This window comes from Marmota flaviventris, chromosome 9, assembly GCF_047511675.1.
Source record: "Marmota flaviventris isolate mMarFla1 chromosome 9, mMarFla1.hap1, whole genome shotgun sequence".
Lineage (NCBI taxonomy): Eukaryota > Metazoa > Chordata > Mammalia > Rodentia > Sciuridae > Marmota > Marmota flaviventris.
The window spans coordinates 93,752,879-93,772,943 of record NC_092506.1 but is presented as its reverse complement, the minus strand read 5'-3'; the positions used below and the strand labels follow the sequence as shown (position 1 = coordinate 93,772,943).

Sequence of the window (20,065 nt, the reverse complement as noted above, 5' to 3'; positions counted from 1 at the left end):
ACACTGTTAAAGAGGGCTCTGGATTCAGACAACCTGAGCCTAACTCCTAGCCCAACCACTGACAGTGTTCCTTGAGCAGTGTTGTCTAACTTCCTGTGTTTCCATCTTCTCATCTGTCAAATGGGAACAGCCATTATATCCACCTCATGGAAGTGAAGTATATGAAGAAGTTACTATGTGGATGGAGCATGAGAACAGAGCCTGTCACACAGTAAACATTCAACAGGTGTAAATAAACACTCAACAGATGCAACTGTTTTGTTATTATGTTTTTATGCTGTTTTCTTGATCACCTAAGTGGCAACGTTGTAAAACATTGACTAAGCAATCATAGGAAAAGATTTCTGAAATTTTGTTCAATAACGCATTAATCAAGAAATGTCTGTCTACAGAGCACACACACACCAAAAAAAAAACAGCTTGAGGGCTGGGGTTGTGGCTCAGCAGCAGAGCGCTCGCCTAGTACATGCGAGGCCCTGGGTTCGATCCTTACCTGTACATAAATATAAATAAAATAAAGGTATTGTGTCCAATTACAACTAAAAGATTTTTTAAAAACTTGAGATTTCAACATATAATGGTAAATATGTTGTTAATCTCCTCTTGGTGGCTCTTCTAAGAAATTATTTTAAATCCCTTCCACAGGTGTGATGGCCATGTAGGACCTCCTGAGCCTGCAAGGGGAACGACTGTGGTAAGTGACAGGAGAACTATAGGTTACACTAAGAAACCCAGTAATCCCAGGTTGGAAGCCTACTTAAGTTTGATTTTCCTTGGCTCAGCTTCGACTTTACTTCAGAAGCTTAGATTTCTCCTCCAGAGTTCAAATTCCCCAATTGTGGTTGATTTCCAGTTGGCTCTGGAACTGGAAGGCTCAAATATAAGGCTCTGCCTGGAAGAAGTGGGCCATGGTGTTTCTATCCCACCATTGGCAGATCTCTGATATTTTACTATGTGTCACTCCTGCATAGCCCTAATGAGCTGGACAGGGGAAGGGGCAAGAGGCAGCTACAGGCAGCTTTGTAAACTGGTGTGGTCTGGACTTTCTGAGTGTGATCATCATTTACATTCAGAGAGATGTGAGGTGCCCTTGGCTGGAGCAGGTTCACATGAAGAGATGGGACCAGTATGACCCTCTCTACACCAAAGGCTTAAATTTAAATGTACCGCTATGATCACATGCTTATGAGACTGAAGCTCTAAGTTTTCTGTTTCTGCTTTTTCTGAAGACAAAAAAAAGTATACCAAAATTCTATGTATGTGTTTTTCTGCCTGTGTCTCTCTGTATAACTTATGTGGTCTGGAAATGAAAGAAGGGCAGACTTTTGGAAAGGATCTACATCAGGAGAAGGGCAGAGGCATTTTTCAACTTATCATGGCCTTAGAACTAGGACTCCGCCCACTTTTACAAGAAGCATGAGTAGAATTCTGATGAGTAGTATGCCTACAAAGAGATTCTTGACACTAAAAACAAAAGCAAATCGCCTTTCCTCTTCAAAGTAATGCAGCTTCTTTCTGGATAAGAGTAATACCCTATTTTGAGTCCTCCGTGTGCTTCAGTCCCAGTCATGACTCCAGCACCAGGAACTGCAACGCTCTTGCAGAGAATGTATTATTATTATAGAGGTACTTAACACTGCTCATTTAATCTTTTTATATTTTTTAGTTGTAGATGGACACATTACCTTTATTTTATTTATTGATTTTTATGTGGTGCTGAGGATCGAACCCAGTGCTTCACATGTGCTAGGCAAGCGCTCTGCCACTGAGCTACAACCCCAGCCCTTCTCATTTTATTTAATTGAGAAAAATATTTGAAGTACATACTATTGTTGGCCCCATATGAAAGATGAAGAAACCAAGGCTTAGAGAAATTAAAGATCCTGCTGAAGGTCACACTGGAAAAAGGTGGAGTCAGGATTAGAAAACCCAGGTCTCTATAACTTCATGGTCAGGAGTCAGTGATGCCTATAGGAGTCAGTCTCAAAGCCCTGTCTGCATATTGACCTCAGTTAGTAGCTACCTGCAGAAACTTCTATAACTGAGCAGTGGACTCAAGTAGCTTGTTCTCTGCATTCGGTTTTGCTTTCTAAGAAGAGACAGCCCTGGTTCAGAATGCTTCTGTGCTCTTAATTTTCCTGAAAGAAGGGCTCAACTGACCATCCTCTGACATTTAAGAGCCATGAGATCTGAAGCAGATGGAGAATCTACATAAAAAAACATAAATGCCTAAAACTTACTGATTGATAGAACTAATTTGGCATTCTTAAAATTTAAAAATCCTGTCTGAGGATCAATAAATATCAACATAGAAATAATTCTCTCGTAGAGGGTATCTCCTGGTTGCTGCTTTTATTTAACTATTTTGTAGCTCAGAGTATGTCAGTCTAAAAGGGAAGAGCTGGAGCCCAGCATGGCGATACATGCCTATGATCCAGTGACTTAGGAAACTGAGGCAGGAGGATCACAAGTTCAAGGACAGCCTTGACAACTAAATGAGACCCTCACAACTTAGTGAGACCTATCTCAAAAATAAAAAGGGCTGGGATGTAGCTCAGAGGTAGAGCATGCTTGAGTTCAATCCCCAGTATCAAAACAAAAGTAAATAAATAAATAGGAAGAGTTGAGAAATTGTGATTCAGGTCAGTGGTTGTGGCTCGCAATTAACAGCTATTATAAGGAGTAGGAGAGAGAAAATAGTACAAGTGCTATATGTTCTGTATGACTTGTAGATTTCCCTTATTTATTCATAAAAGTCCTGTCCCCTTAGTCTGCGGAGAACTAGAAGTTGGCCACTGATGCCATGGGGATTCTTGCCAAGATTTGAGATGAGGAACTTCCTACCACTTAGTTGGCAGCTGGGTAGGAATGGTACAAAGGGATTTCAGTATTTATGGGTGGTTGTAATACATTATTGGATGACCTCCCAAAAAGAAGGGAAAAGAAGTTGCTATTAAAACATTTGCAGAAGCTTGAAAGAAGCAAAAATTCTCAGAAACAGAACTTTTAGAGCTAGATAGAAACTTAGAGATGAAGCCCAGAGTTTCTCTCAAACTTAGCACTGTGGGCATGTAGAGCTGAATAATTCTCTGCTGGAGGGCTATCTTGTGTATCATGACATGTTCAGCAGCATCCCTGGCCTCCACCTACTGAATGCCAGAAGCTCTCCTCCACCCAAATGTGACAATCAAAGGTGTCTCCAGATATTGCCAAATTTTCCCAGTGGAACAAGTGGTCTCCAGGTGAGAACTATCTCCTTACAGGAGTCCAAAGTTAAAATCTATCTTCAAGAATAGAGTCAAAACATATGGCCTGGGCCACTCTTCATTTCTGAACAATTCTGGCTGTGTTCACTCTTAGGTGATACTGCTAGCTTTGTGCCCCTGGGAACCCACCTCCAGTGTGGCACTTATCACACTGGGCTGTGGGAGCTCCCACACCCAAGGACTGCGTCACGCCCACCTGTGCATCCCCCCTGCCTGGCACAACCTGAGCACTCAGTAACTGGAAGAGGAAATGAATAAGTGGGTCAAAGTCACAAGGTACATTGGTGGATATGACCTAGGTGGGAAAACAGACACAATAAATTCAAGAATCCCTTGAAAAGCTAATTTGTTGACTTTACTGAGGCATTTGATAAAATCAGCGAGCTTAGGTTTCAGCTCCAACAGCTGCTCTGCAGGTTTGGCTGCCCTAGGATGATCTCAAATATTCTAAGGTTACTCTCTGACTGAAAGTTTGTTTGTCTAACTAATCATGTCAGAATTGCAGACAATATCGGTAGAGTGCAGCTGTGTAAAAGGCCTCATATTACTCAGACTTTTTCTGTACTGTGACAGAGATCCTGAAAGCCAGCATTTTGAGACCATGCCTCTAGTCCTGGGGGACATATTTCTAGCTTATTGAGTTTCAAATACCAGCAAGACTCCTCCAGGAAATTCTCTATAACCCCAAAAGAATAGTAATAGCCAACAATAAGGAATTACTAAGTGCTAGATACCATTCTAACTATTTTAATAACTATTAGTAGATTTAATCACCTGGCAACCCTCTAAGGAAATTGTTGTGATTCTCATTGTTGCTGTTATTTTCATTTTACCAAGAAAAAAACTAAGGTACAAAGAAGTTAAGTAACTTGCCCAAAGTCATATGGCTTTAATGGACAGAGCCAGGATTTGAACTATGTGGAGCTGATATGTTTAACCACTATGCTGTCCTACCTCCAGCATGCTTTCCTGAGTGCTAGTAAATGTTAAAAATTATAAATTGTTTAATGTCTTAATTTTTGTTATAATCTTTACCAACAACTACATGTATAGTTTTCTACTTTGGCAAATCATAAATTAATTTATTAATTCAATATAGAAATAATTATTTGTTAGAGGGTAATTCCTGTTTGCTGCTTTTATTTAACTATTTCATAGCTCAATGCAAAGTATGTCTCATGCAGAGGATGGCAGGGAATGTTTAAGACAAGATTCCTCTTTTCAGAAAGATGACTAACCAAAGACAATGTCATTAGTAAAATAACAATAAGAACCAACATAGTAGAAAGAACAGGATTAGAGATCAGATCAGATGAATGAGAATAGCCAATACTACCATGTATAATTTACATGATAAGTAAAGCACTTGCTTGAAATTGTTTTCTCATCTGAAAAATGGGAATGATAATGCCCACCTAATTCACACACTTGTTCTAAGAGTCCAGAGAGAGAGGACATAAAAAGCACAGTATTAAAAATTGAATAAATGAGTAATTCTGTTCAAATGTGGGAAACATTTGTGGCAAATGAATTTTTAAAAATGCATTGGAGGAGTCTAGAAAAGACGAGTATTATTGTAAGTAGAGTAGCTTGGATTTGGTACTAATCCATCACTTGTGCGGTAGGTGCCATGCTTGGTACTCAGGATATGGAGGAAAATATGTTTTCTTGGTCACTTTGATTCATTTCCAAGGTCCTGTTTCTTATCTTTCTTGTTTTTGAATCTTTGGTTTCCTAGGTCAGAAAAGGGACTGAAATTTGTAGTAGGAAGGAGAGAGACTAGTGAAGTAAAAGTGGAAAGAATGACAACAACTTTGAACATGGAATTATGGGCATAATATCAGAAGTGCATAAAAAATACTGTGGGGATTAATTCTGCCCAAGGAGAGTTGGACAGGGATTCAGAGAGATGGTGATGTAGGACCTGGACTCTGAAAGATGAGTTGCAATTTTCCAGAAGTGCAGAAAGAACAAAAATCAGGAGCAAAGGCACAGAGATCTAGAAAAGCATGGCATTTGGGGGAACTGCGGGCAGTAAGCTTGCAGCTCAGTACATCTGGAGAGAAAGAGGAGGAAAGGTTTACATCAAAAGTTAAAAAGGTTTAATATACATTGGGCTGGGGTTATGGCTCAGCGGTAGAGCACTTGCCTAGCACATGCGAGGCCTTGGATTCAATCCTCAGCACCACATAAAAATAAATAAATAAATAAAATAAAGGCATTATGTCCAACCACAACTAAAAAATAAAATATTAAAAGAAAAAGACCCTATCTTAAAATTAAAATTTTTTTAAAAAAAGTTGGGAAAGGTTTCAGACACATTTTTGCTGCAAAGAGTTAGTCAGACTTCATCCTCCAGGACAGGAATGGGAAATAGGCTTCCTTTTTTTATGACAACTCCACAGCATTGAGCTTTATTTTGAAGAAGAGTCTGAGGTTGAGGCTAAGGCTGACACTGACGATCAGTGTCTGTTCAGGGACCTGGAGGGATTGTCTCTGCTCTGGGCCCCCAAGAACTAGGATGCTTCCCAGCTGTGCTAAGACCTGTGTTAGGCTACAGATGCCTCCCACTAGGATACAGTGTGCTGATAAACCCAGAGCTGCAGAACTTTTCCAGGAGCAGGGAGGAGTCAGCAAGGGCTCAGGAATCTGACACCCTGGAATACATCTTCTCAGACCAGACTCTTGAAACCTTTGGAAAGAGGGACAATAGAAGTACCAACTTCATAGGGTTATTAAAATAATGCAATAAAGTTACCCCTACAAAGCCCTTAACATATTGTCTACAATATGCTGCTGCTCAGAACACTATTAATAATATCTTATACATTGCTCAAATTAAAGTTCAGATCTATAAAGCAGTTCAATCTTCTTTATGTCAGATACCAGCCATTGACAAGCAGTTACTTTTTCTTTTTAAGTTTTCATACACACACACACACACACACACACACACACGCACGCACACACCACAAAACCCTTGTAGACTTAAAGTTGAATGTAAATAAAACCTTGATATTTTCTCTTAACAGCCTAATTTACATTTCTATGTGTCAGAAGCATCCTGAACATGCAGATGAGTAGGGCTAGTTTTGAAGAGGATCCAGACAGAAACATAATCAAGCAGGTGTGTCAGGGTCTGTAGATGGGAGTGATCCTTCCCGGCCTAGGAAGATTCATCTCTTCACCTGAACCCTCACATGCACATTCCATTTCGCTGTAAATTTTCGCTATTGAAGGACGTGAGGTGTCCAGGAGGCCACAAGGAATGTGCTGTGGTCTACAGAGGGGAAATCTGAAGTTCATTCAAATGTTAAATGGTTGAGAGGCAATGAAGCTTGGTAATCTGTTATCAGATATTATCTATTCTCCACCAACTACTTAAACTGCAGATTTGGAAAGAATGGATTATAAGATCCATGACTAATTGTTATTATTACAAATAAAGAGTTGCAGAAACATTTTGTTGCAGGGAACAAAATAGATCACCTCAATATACTTTAGGGTGAAAAAAATTAACTTAGATCTGATTTCTCAAATGATTAAAGTTTTATTATCTCCAATCAATATCTCACTGTAATTATGTTTTGATTCTAAAATCTATTTCTTAATTTTATATTAGTGTGTTAAACTATATCCAGTGACTAATAAGTTATGAGAGAATTTCTTCCTTACTAAAGAAATCTCCTTTGTGAGTAGTCAGTTGTGGCTTGTCCATGGAGCTGAAAGCTGCATGTCAATAAAACTTGGGCAGCTATCTATAAGAAATAGTTGGCCTAGACCTTGAAGGAAAAAAAAAATAATAATAACACCAGGCAAGAGTGAATTTATTAGAATGTGAGGAATGTAGGGGTTACGAGGACCTTAGATCTGTGATGAAGACATTAAAAACTTTGGAAAGCTTAGACATTTGGTGTTAGGCAGTAAAGATGAGATGAAGTGTAATGGTGAACATAAAATGGAAAGGGGACCCTTGGGAAGGAGAGGGATTCAAGAGGCAGAGTAGGTAGCAGACTGAGCTGAAAATGAAGAGATGAGAAAGAAAAGAGGGCTGCCAACCTTGTTCAGGGATCAGTGCAGGGTAAGTTGAAGTGGAGACATGAGCAATGGAGCCAGTTTAACGACAGAGGAAATGCAAATGGAGTTTGGGCACAATACAGTAAAAATGTGGGTGTGGATAATTCCTCCAAGGTTATGAAAACAAATAAAGCTTAAAAGCAAATCAGTGATTAGATTTGATGAAATCAAGGTAAACATCTGCTAGTTAAGGGGAAAAAAGACAACAACTTTAACTCATATCTGTATTAATTAAATCCTAAAAATCCTTTAAAACTAGCAATAGTTAATAATAATAATAATATCATGTTTCTTGGTGCTTTTGTTTTAGAACTAGTAAATATTTCCATATTGTTCTGGGGTGGGAGTAGGATTTCTACATTCTAGATGACCTCTGGATAGAAATACTGTTTTTCCTTAAATTCATCAAGTTCACACATCTTGAAATATACTACTTGCTTTAACTAATGTGCTCTTGATATAATATATGCACAGTGTTAGAAAATCCAAAATTGCAGCCACTGGAACCCTGGAGACAACACTCCTGACTTGAGAGAGATTAATTTCTTTCCTGATTTCCAGGAACCACCCTTACTCCATAACATTTGTGTAATTCTATGTAAGCCTATAGGAAGTCTTAGAAGCAAAGCTCAATATCTTGCCTGAACATTAATACTGTAATTAATTAAAATAATTAATACAGATATGAAGAAATTTATGATCAGTTGCAAAAGACAGAAACAAAAAAAACATTGTAAGTTGAGAAATAAATGTTAGGAAAATTGATTGGCAGTGCTGGGACCAGGACTTTAAAGCTGTGACATTTTTGTAGGAACACATGAGCAGTTTGGCTGCAGAAGGTTCAGAAATAATATTATGTTTGTTTTTTGTTTTACTTTAAAATTAGCAGGCAAAAATATATAGTTCACCTCTGGAAAATCAACCAGTTGACAGCGCGTTTGTCCCCACACCAGCAATCATGAGGGTGGGGAGTGGAATGCCTCCTCCATGGGATGCTTCAGTTCTGGACAATGAGTTTTTCCAAGGTAAGTTGGAACTCCTTATGCTAAAGGGAAGCAAATAATTAGTTTGAGTTAAAGTGCTTAAAACATATCAAACTCTATGTTTTTGAAGTCCTCTTGTTTACCTTAACTGAAATAGATACTGATACATGCTATTAACATAAATATTGAAGAACTTAATGGTTAAATGTAATCTAAGAAAATACTCTAGACTCAGGAGCTGATAAATATATGGAAGAGTAATAATGTTTAATATTTAACCTCAGATAAAAAGGAAATACATCTATAAAGTTTACTGTTCTAAATAGACTTTTATTGTTCCTGATTAGGACATAAATGCACTGTGATAAAATCTAATTGTCATTAAACAAGTAACCTTCTATAGCAGATGATAAAAACTGAAACAGATTCCACAAGTTCCACAAGTGCATGTATCTTATTATGCTATAGTCATTGTTCACCTTTATAAATAGGTTATCCCATGTCAAAATAAAGCTGACCGTTCAAAAAGTTAACTCTCCAAGTCATTCACCAGCATACCTGGAAGAGCTAAGTTCAGTCTGCAAAGGTAGGGACATCATCCCAACCCTGTGGTATGGAACAGGTGTGGTAGTCAGTGAGAGGCATGCAGCAGGATAGGCAACCTGGGGATGCCCTTCAGTAAGGTGGTCCCTGGCAGAGACCCAGAGGAAAATCTCTGCTCCAAAATGAAGGTTTTGCTCAAAGGAAAGCTGTTCACAGAATCAGGGCTGGAGGTGGGGGGGGGTGAGGTGGGGGGCTGGGGGGATGTTGTGCAGAGGATTTCCTGGCCTTTCTGAAAATAAAGACAAGAAGAACAAGAATTTTTCTGACTTCAAGAGTACTGAAGTCAGAAACAAGACAGCATTGTTAATTTGGGTTCTCAATTACTGAATAATTTAAATTCCTATTATGGGGGAAATTAAAAGTGGTTACCTCTAGATAGGATGCCTGGTGACTTTTTCCTCTTTTGCTAAACATATCTGATTTTCTAGTCTAAGTATATTCTGCTTTTCTAGTTAGCAAATCTTTGATGGGGGGGGGGGGAAGCCAACATAAAACAACTTGAAAGGGAGAATGAAAATCAAAGAGATTTTATTGTAATTTGTTTTAAAAAACAGATTTTTTTTCTTATATAGTTTCATTCACCATCTTACACTTTGATATTGTTTGATTATTTTGTTGTGGGTAAAGGGAATACATTTTTTTCAGGAACTAAGAATAAGTAAATAGTTTTTCTTTAAAATACTGACAGATGATTCTTTAAAGAATTCCTTAGAGGGGCTGGGGTTATGGCTTAGTGGTGGAGAGCTCATCTAGCATGTGCAAGGCCCTGGGTTCCATCCTCAGCACCACATAGAAATGAATAAATAAAATAAAGGTATTGTGTCAAACTATAACTAAAAAATAAAGTATTTTTAAAAAGATCTTATTTTATAGTTCAGAATGTAGCCTATTTTGGCATTTGTGCATTTGTTATGTGTACATTTGAACATGTGTTTGCTTTACTCTGTGGAATGTTCTATAAATGCCAGTTTAAATTGGTTGAAAAAAAAAAGAATTCCTTAGAGATCCTTAATGCTTGAGACTAGTTGTTTGTGCTATGCAAACTTAATAGCACTAATTCACAAATAAAATAGGGGAGGGGAAAATCCAAAACAGACATCAAAAATCCTGTTAGCACCTGCCCTAATATAACTGGCATGTCACATGTGTATTCCAATTATATGTGCTCAGACACTGATATGCTTCACTTTTCCTGTCATTTTACAGTTAAAAATTATAAATGATAAAAATATTAAATAAAACACAACTTTTTATGTAATTCAGAAGGAAAGATTTTTATATGCCCCAAACTCCCTCAGCAGTTTAAATAATACTGTTACTTATTTCTTGTGTCAGATTTTATTTCTATTAATGAGTTTTTTCAATAAATACATAACCTATTTGTATTTATTGTAAGATGAAGGTGGTGAACATATAGGTATGACATAACCTTAAAGATTATGGTTCTATTCAAATTCTAATGGGTTTTATTGAGGAAAATATGTCAAATATGATTAAATAAGCACAATTCAAAGAAATACCAATCATATCACTGAAAATATAGCATGATTTGCATGAGATCACAGAAACTGTGGTCCTATAAGCCTGAGTCCGGGTCGTGGCTTGACCTAGGTCTTCAGCGTGATAAGGAGGTAACTGAGCCTTGACCTGGGAACCACCCTCTTTATGACCTTGCTACTGAGAGAAGCAGAATCATTATTTGACAACAGCAGTTTTACATCCTGGTAGAATGATAGCTCATCTCCTACTGAAATGGCGTTTATAAGTTATATAGAGCAAAAAGTGAAAAGGAAGCTTTTATAGCCCAGAGGATGTGTTGCAAGGTGATTATGTACATAGACTCAAGAGACAGGCTCCCTGGAGTCAAATCCCTGCACTATGTGACCTTGGTGACCTACTTAATCTCTTTCTGCCTCAGTTTCCTCAGTATAAAATAAGAATAGTAATAGTATAAGCTTGTAAGGTTATGTGAGGATTTAATGAGCTAATATATCAAGTGCTTAAAACTGTGCCTGACCCAGAGAAAGTGCTATAGTATAGTAGTGCTAATGGATTTCAGTTTTTCCAGCAAAAATATAATATTTGTATATCACTTCATAATATTGCATAGAATTTTAAATTATATATATGGTTTAAATGTATCCAATTAATACATTTATAAATTAGGTGGTAATGCTAATCTTTTGGCAGCGATGCTGTTTTCTGAACAATACAACCAAGAAATCACATGTTATTACAATCTTATGAGGCAAACATAGTTGAAATATTATAGCCACTTGGAGACATGAAAGAAATAGACATGGTTTAATAATACTCAGGTTGTCTATTTATTCAATGATAGAACCAATACTGCAACCTACATTATTAATTCTCTTTTGTTACTAGCCCATGTCTTACAAAAACTCAGTAAACTTCAAATGCACTAAAAGAAACCATGAATAAAATTTATTGTTAGGAAAAATATAGCATTTATTCTTAACTCATTTACGTTGAAAAGTTTGATTTCCTCTATTACAGTTTTGTAAAAACAGTCTATCTTAAAAACATAATCAAAATTAACGTCATCATAATTATGATAGCATGGTAAAAATAAAATTATAAATGATTATGTTTCTTGAAGAGGGGCATTCCACAACTCAAATTATTATTAAACTATAAAATAATAAACAAAAAATTGACTCATATTCTCCTTTAGTTTTAGATGATTTGGATAGCACACTGGCTCAGGAGCAGTCTGCAAGTTCAGTGAATACCAATATGTCCCTAAACCACGGATCAAGAACACCCTTCAGTCGTTCTTACTCCAGTGGGAACAGACGTGGCAATATTACAGGAACACACAAACATCGCTACAATGAAACTTCCAATATGTCAATTTATGACATCCTGCGACCAGGAACTCCTAGAGAAGGTTTTAAAACCTTTTCTCCCAGGACAAGGACAATTTGTGATATGTACAGGTCAAGGGAGCCCAGAATCTTAAAAGAAGATTATGCACAAAAGAATACTCTTGGTAGTACATCTCTATGTTTTGACAGCCGGCAACGAACAGCCTCACCAGCCACAAGGCATTTCACAGCAAGAAGCGTACATTTTCCAGCCACAACTCAGAACAAGAGTAGGTTTGTACCACCAAGCCACCAGCGGACCCCAAAGAGAACTCCTTTGTCATCCATCATATGGAATAGATCAGATTCTTCTGGAGATAGGCAGAACCAGGAAGAATTTCTGAGAGCACCATCACCCATGGAAATGGACCTTGCTGACCAGTACATGTACCCAAGGTGTTTTCAGGAGAATAGGAGATATGAATTTTACCATTCACGGAATGTTTTCCAGAGTGCTAGTTTAAATGCCCCCATGGATAATGCAATGAGTCCTGATGCATTTGAGAACTCAGAGAATATGCCATTTTACTATCAAGACAACCTATTTGCTAGGTCTTTCTTTAGCAATACCTTTAGACAAAGCAGAGAACAGAGATTTGGACAAAGTTCTTTTTGGAACCAACAGAAAGAATATTTTCCCTATTCTGACTTTCATCCAAGTAGGAAACCATTCACTTCTTCTGACAGAGACTTTGAAATGATTTCCATTGAAGCAAATAGTGCATCAGCTATTCATGGTCATAGTATCCTTTCTCGACACTGGGAACCATTTTCTTCTCATTATGGAACAAATCTTTTCAGAGGCCAAGAAGAGCCACATCTGTGGCAACCTGATTTTCAAACTTCCCCACCAGAGAGCATGGAGATATCACCTGGTAATGAGAGCCAATCTACTCATTTTGGCACACCTAATGTTTACTCCAGGACTGGTTCAGGTTATCACATCAAATCTAGTGGGTTGGAATGTCATCAGGACAGTTCTCCTAGAGAAGTACTTATAAACAAAGAACCTTACTCATTTGGAATTGCTCAGACTCTAGTGTCCTCATTCAAAAATTCCTTCTCCCAGATTCCTGATGAACAAGGGAATTCTCAGAGTCCCAACTTTCAGCAGTCTACAGTGACTTTGCAGAAAACTATTCCAAATAATCCAGATACCCTTCCAATAAGAAACCATATGGAAGATATTGTGACAGATAGCAATTCAACTGATTCTCTGTCACTGACTGAAAGCCAGCTCAATATCTCGGTCACAGAAATGAATAATGAGAAGAACTTGACTGAATCTATTTTAGAAGAAGACAAACAACTAAACAAGATGGACCAGGTGAACATAACAGGTGAAATACCCCAACCTGTTTCACAGACAGTGATCTCTAGCCCTTTAATGGATTCTCAGAATTCTCTCTCCCAGGACTCAGCCAAGAGCAATAGGTTGAATTTTAATGAACCTTCCAAAATAAATTTCAAAAGGTCACCCAGAGTCTTTTCCAGGAACGATACTTCCCAAATGTATGAATCACACAGAGAGAAGGCCAATGAACTTAAAAAAGAGAAGAGTTTTCCTGGGTACAAAAAACTTGGTTCAACAACTTCCCTTTCTTTCACCCAGGAAAGCATAACACCACCATCTTTCCTCGGCCAAAATCAAGAGTGTCATCAGGAATTAACAGAAGGTAGTGAAGATATTTCAAGCATTATTAAAAATTACCACTGGCACTCTGAACCTATTGATACTCAAAACACACAGTCTCCAGAGGAAGCTGTTATTTCAGATACTGCGGGAGAACAATGTCCCACAACTCACTCTACTAACTATAGCAAGCTGGCTGCCGGGAACAATAGCTTAAACAGTTCTTCAGGTCTGTCATCAGGTGCACCACCAGATTCCTCACCATCAAATAATTCTTTCCCTGATGCACTTATGATTCCTTCTACTACAGTGTTCTCCAGGAAAAGTACTTCAGACAAAGATCTACTTCTGAGAGAAAGGGAAGGAAAAGACAATGCTAGCAAGAAACAAAATGATCAGTTTGCTGTAAGCCCCTCAGGAAATCAGAAGAGTACAGATAGTCACATGCCTATAAGTGATGAAGTGGTTGATGTTGTCAAATGCCATTCATGCTCTCCATTCAGAAATGGAAGGGGAAAAGGAAAAATAAGACGTCGCATATCCTGTATTGAAAAGTTAAGCAAAATAGAAAATAGGTCAATACCCATCAGTGAAGGCAGTAGCCTCATTGAGGAGAACCAAAGCAATGAGCTTAACACAATTTATTGTACCTTGCCAAGAAAATCAGCCAGTTTTCTCATAAACAGCAGACAGCCTGAAAGTAAGATAATAGCTGCTTCCATTAGGAATGGACCACTTCCATTCCAAATAAAAAACAATGTGGAAGATCCAGTTGGGAAATATCAATCAAGCAAATTCAGTCCCAGTTCTCCTGAGTTGATAAGTGAATGTTCCAAAGTTGTTTCAGACTCAGTCCCCGTAGCACCTGAAGACACAGAGAGGAAGACATATATGAAAGGCATTCGAAATGCTTCTGTCAGAAAAGGACCACTTCCATTCCTCATCAAGAGGGCTATGTCCTGTCCTTCAGGGGAGCCATGTGCCTCAACTGGAAAAGATGGAAGAAAAAAGCCATCAGTTTCAGACACAGATACTTATGCTGTAACACCAAGCCCTTGGGAGAGAATGGTTAACTCTCTGGAAAATGACTCATCTGTTAGAGATTGTTCTTTAACCAAAAGACACCATCTAAAGGGATTCTCTCCAGAATGCACGGAAAAGGACGGTGAAACTATTGCCTCCAGGACAAGTGTATTTTCCCTTTCAAATGAAGATCCATTACCTTTTTGTGCAGAATGGTCAGGAAAAGAATGCAGGAAAACATTGCATAAATTTAAGACAACTAGCACGTTTTCTGTTTCTGGTGATGAAGAAAATGTAAAATGTCTTGAGGTGGTTTCAATATATTATACTTTACCAAGGAAACCCAGCAAAAAATTCTGTGATCTCCTTCAACGGTATACACAAAATGCCAGTCCACTTACAGAATCACCTCAAGTGGAAACTGAAACATTTCCTAATGATTTAGAAAGAGATGAACCAACTTATTCTACACCAGACCAATCAGAAACACTTTCATCTGAAGATCTAACGGTACCAGTCAACTCTGCTCAAAGTTATCTTTCTCAGACCACTGAAAACATGGCTGTTTTCAAATTACCAAACAATGGGCTCTCAGAAATGGCTTCTGTTGGGACAGATGTTTGTCTTCATAAAGGAGAATCTAAGACTAGAAATATTTCCCCAGACTACTTAGCTAAAACACCGTTAGGTGATTTACAAAGCAGAAAAGAGAAAGGGGGGAAATGTCAAAGTGGAACCCTGCATACATCAGTAATGCTTCAGGAAAGAAATGGTACCGACAAAAACTCTGAAACTTCCGTTAATGCAGGAAATGGTCTCCCAGCCCATTTAGAAGATAATGTTGAAAATTCTCAAACCAGAAGTTCCAGGGAGTGTGCAGGTAGTTGTATAGACTTTCTAGCTACTGCAAGTGGAGAGTGTCCTCAAAAAGATCACACAGTGATATTTGTAGATGATTGCTCCAGTGGATCACAGCCGAGGGAGATCAGAGGGAAAATTGAAACAGATTGCCATAAAAGAACTGATAGAATGCTTTCTGATTCAGAAAACCGAGTCTTTGCTTTAATTCCGGCATTCCAGAAACTGCAAGTAGTTGAAGAGACTCATTCAGGTGAACAAGATTTAGAGAATTTAGAGTCTGGACCCAGAGAATCATCTCAAGCAAGTCAGGATATAAATATAACAGGAAGCAGGAAGGTTAAAGATGAAATGCAGAAATTAGCTTGGGATCAAACTTTACTTCTTGGAGGGAGTAATGAAAGTAAAACCAACTTGGATAACCCAGAAAAAGCAGAAAACAAATCTACAATTAAACATAGATTGGCAGCCATGTCTAAAGCAAACAGAAAATTCCCCACTAAGGACTTAAGTCCTAGAAGACATGTAGCTACTATCTTCCCCCAAAGCGGGAGCAAATCTGGCTTTGGCCATTTATCACTTGGCAATCTGGAATGTGACCCATTGTCCCCTGAGCCTACTCCAAATTCCACAGGCTCCACAGATGATAGCTGCTTGAGTAATAATGGGATGAATATGGAGAAATCTGAGAACCCTCTCCAGGATATGATAACATCCGGCAGAGAAACTTCTAGCCACTCCTGTAATCAGAAGTCTGACAACATTTCACAACTACATCAGAATGAGTTTCAAAATGTCTCAGAATCATCCCCAAAGCATGAGAATTCTGAAGATGTGACAGTAGCTCAGATTTTGGAAAAAGAATCAGGAACCCCAACCCAGCTCACATTCACCAGCCTCAGAGAAGTTGACTTCTCTGACCATCAGAAGAGGCTGAGCCCTCCTTTTCCACTGGAGCCTGCACAAAATTCTACAGTCAACCTCTCACTGGCCAGTTGTCAGCAGCAACAAAGGAGTGCTTCATCTCCGAACAGGGAATCTGAGCCACATCTCTATCGTTCAAAGAGCTTAAAGAACATCAATGTGCTAGGTGATCAGCTATATGTAAGTGGACCTCCCAAAGTCAGGGAGCGCCATTTTTCTGAAAGCACTTCTATTGACAATGCCCTGAGTCAACTGAGCCTTGAGAATGAATTCTCTACCAACGCTGGATATGGCAGAAGATTCAAATCTTTTTCTGAACTTCCTTCCTGTGATGAAAATGAAAGCTGGGCTTTGTATAGCAGCAGGACAAAAACAGTTCCCAAGTCTGCATCATCTATATCCAGACCTATTGACTATGGGATTTTTGGGAAAGAACAACAGTTGGCTTTCTTGGAGAATGTAAAGAAGTCACTCACACAAGGAAGATTATGGAAACCAAGTTTTCTTAAGAACCCAGGCTTCCTGAAAGATGACATAATCAACCCTTCCAACACATCAGAGTCATTAAGTTCAAATTCTCCTAGCAGTCAGGTGCCAAAAGATGGCTTATTTGCCAACGAACCACTTAATATATATGAGGAGGACCCAGTGGACTCAGATTGTGACACAGACACTACCACAGATGATGAATACTACCTGGATGAAAATGACAAAGAGTCAGAACTCTGAGGCTTTTTCAAAAAAAAAAATGCATTATGCATTGCATTTTTGCATTTTTCTTTTCACCAAAAGCTTATAATACAAATAATATAAATTTTTATGCCCATAGGAACACAATATAAATGATCCTAACTCTTTAGTTGCCAGCCGTGCTGACCATCTGGAAATTTCGCTCCTATTTCAGGGTAAAGGATAGTGGTGAAAATAATTTGTTAGACCTACAGAGAACATATAATCCTGGAACTCAATATTGTGACAGTCATCATGAGTGGATTTTAAAAAAAATTTTTAGTTGTCGATAGATCTTTGTTTTATTCGTTTATATGCGATGCTGAGAATTGAACCCAGTGTCTCGAACATACTAGGCAAGCACTCTGCCACTGAGCCACAACCCCAGCCCCATGAGTGCATTTTTTTCATGCTTGATTTGTTATTTGCTTCCATTTGATCTTATTTTCCATTTTTCTAACTTACACGGTTTCATCCATATAAACTAAGGATAATGACAGGTGTTGGTGAAGTGTACAAATGTAAGAACTATGTTATTATTATCCTCCTAATCATTGTCTTGTCTAGAAGCAAAATGCCAGGGCAAGTTCACATTGTTCCCATGAAACTCAAAACACATGAAGATGAGGTAACTAACATGAAAGCTCTTCCTTAAATCTGTCAACTCTTTTAAATTTCAAACTTTCACCAATTTTGAGCTTAAAGATATGGAGAATTTTAAATCATTTGTTCTGAACTTTTGAATTTAAATTTGTATGATAAAGAATAAATAATGGGCTGGAGTGTAGCAGTTCAGGGGTAGAATGCTTGCCTACAGGAGACTCTGAGTCTGATCCCTTGCACACACACACAAAATCAGAGAATAACATTTTATTCACTGTAATGTCTACCTTTCCCCTTTTTTCTATTTATCTTATTAATTAAGTTAAATTTTCATATACCATGACCTATATTCTCCATGTGATTTTTAAGATATTCAGAGTAAATATTTTAACTTTATGATTCTTGATTTTTGAAATGATCAACTTGAAAATTCCATTTCAACACATACTTTTGAATCTACATGTTTGCTACAAAAGATGAAATGAAGTTAGTTTGTTTCTCAGTGAATGAGGCTCTATCACCAATTAGGTGAGTGAGGTAAGGATGAACAACTGCTTTGAGGCCCAGACTCTGCACTGGAGTTTAATGTCTGAACTCAAGGTGATGGATGGCCAGTGCTGCCTTGCACTGTTTGTAATGTTTGCCTGTTGGTCTGGCTCAAGAATTGAGAAAATGGAAAATTCATGAAAATAGCACTGTGTACAGTTTTCTACTTTTATAAATAGCACTTCGATAAAGAAGTATAGTAAATTTCTATGTATTTTAACATACAAACTGCTTTTTTAATGTTCACTTTTGGTCATAGCTATGGTAATTTATATTAGTCATTTTATACTCATAATGTTTTTTAAATATATATATATATATATATATATATATATATATATATATATATCATTATTAAATTCTCATGTAGATGGAATAAACCACTAGGGAATCAATACTAATAAGTACCTAGCAAATTATTAACTTATTTAGATATTAGCCTATTATAATCATAAACTTTATACTGTTAAATGTATTTAAGAAGGACTTAATGAGATTATTTTAGTTTTTAGGGACATCCCTCTAAATAATTTGCCCTTATATCGTAAATACATAGATGTTAGTAAACCCCAACTGCAATAAGAAAGGGTTTGGCTAAAAAAAAAAAAAAAAAAAAAACCCTACTTCATATGGAAGGTAAATATGTGACCTGGAGCTGATGAAAGAAAGTCCACTTAGGTTATGATAAAGAGGGGAATCACATGAAGAGTCACATTTATGTAAAATTAATACCATTCATTGAATGCCAGAGGGTTAAAGAGGCCTATTAGTAAGTTTATTGTTATTAATAAAGCTTCAGAATAGCCTGTTTAAAAAATCCTGCTTGAATGTACAGTGTAAATATGTAAACATTTTATTTTCCAAGTCAATTTCCAAGAGACAATAAGTGTCTCTGTGTGACTGGCAATTCTGTTTTTGAAACAAACAAGCCATAGCACTTTTGTTAAAACTGTCAAATAATCCTTTTATGAAGTTGTTCTCAGACCTCTTCTCTAGGTATTAAATGTTAACAGATGTAAATTTAAAATAATGGTTATGTTGAAATAAATGATTCAAACAAATGCACAGACTTGGCTTTTATTTCCATCCTTGAATTATTATTTTTAGGCATGAAAGTTCCAGGAAAAATGCAAAGGAGTGGGGCAAAAGTATTTAAAGCAATCTTTCCGATGACTTGAGTGATATTGCCTTACAGATAACATTATCAAAAATATAGGATTGGTCAGGCGTGGTAATCCCAGGGTCTGGTGTTTCTTTCTGGGGTTCTCACATTTATGAAGGAAAAGGGAACTAACTGGAATTGGGGGTAGCACTGATGTAAGATAAACAGTTCGTTCTAGATAAATATAAGACATGCCAAGTTAATTCCTGCTAAGCAAATAAATTAATAGGATTATACTAATCTATCTAGACCATCAACCTATCTAGTACGGAACTTTTCTGGAAAAGCAACCCAAAGCCCTTTCTCCACCAATGACAAGATTGTGTCATCATCTTAGAAACAGGTAACATTTTATCAAAATATTTTTACTGTCCTTTGGTAAAATTTAAAATACATTGGATCAGCTGGTGTTTTTAGTGGTAGGCAATAGAATCATCTGTAGCTAATTCAACAGAAAAAAAAATACACACTAAATGTACATTTTGCTCACAAAACTCATTAGTAGGATTTAGATTTTAGAGGAGATAGATTTTAGGCTGAAATTGCAGTACCTAAAACCATGCCACAAAATTAGATTTGTCTTTGTAAAGATCAATAAGATGCAGAATCAGAACATTAGATGGGCCAACACATTGAATCATAAAATTTGTCCCAGAAATCACTCCTAAGAGATTCCAGGGGCCATGCAATTTATAGAAGTATATTGAATCTTAGGCTTTCCAGAGTTACACTGACTACAAGTCTGTATTTAAGAGTGGAACTAAATATGG

General features: G+C 37.4%; 1 protein-coding gene across 1 annotated transcript in view; it reads left to right on the top strand.

Annotated features, from left to right (window-relative positions):
- Positions 1 to 16,984, top strand: part of Exph5 (exophilin 5) — a 72,718-nt gene extending 55,734 nt beyond the window's left edge. The window contains exons 4-7 of the mRNA XM_027930444.2: positions 646 to 694; positions 8,230 to 8,368; positions 11,625 to 13,582; positions 13,643 to 16,984. Of these exons, the coding sequence (XP_027786245.2) occupies positions 646 to 694; positions 8,230 to 8,368; positions 11,625 to 13,582; positions 13,643 to 16,984 (5,488 nt within the window). The remainder of the gene's footprint in view (positions 1 to 645; positions 695 to 8,229; positions 8,369 to 11,624; positions 13,583 to 13,642) is intronic.
- The last annotated feature ends 3,081 nt before the right edge of the window (positions 16,985 to 20,065 follow it).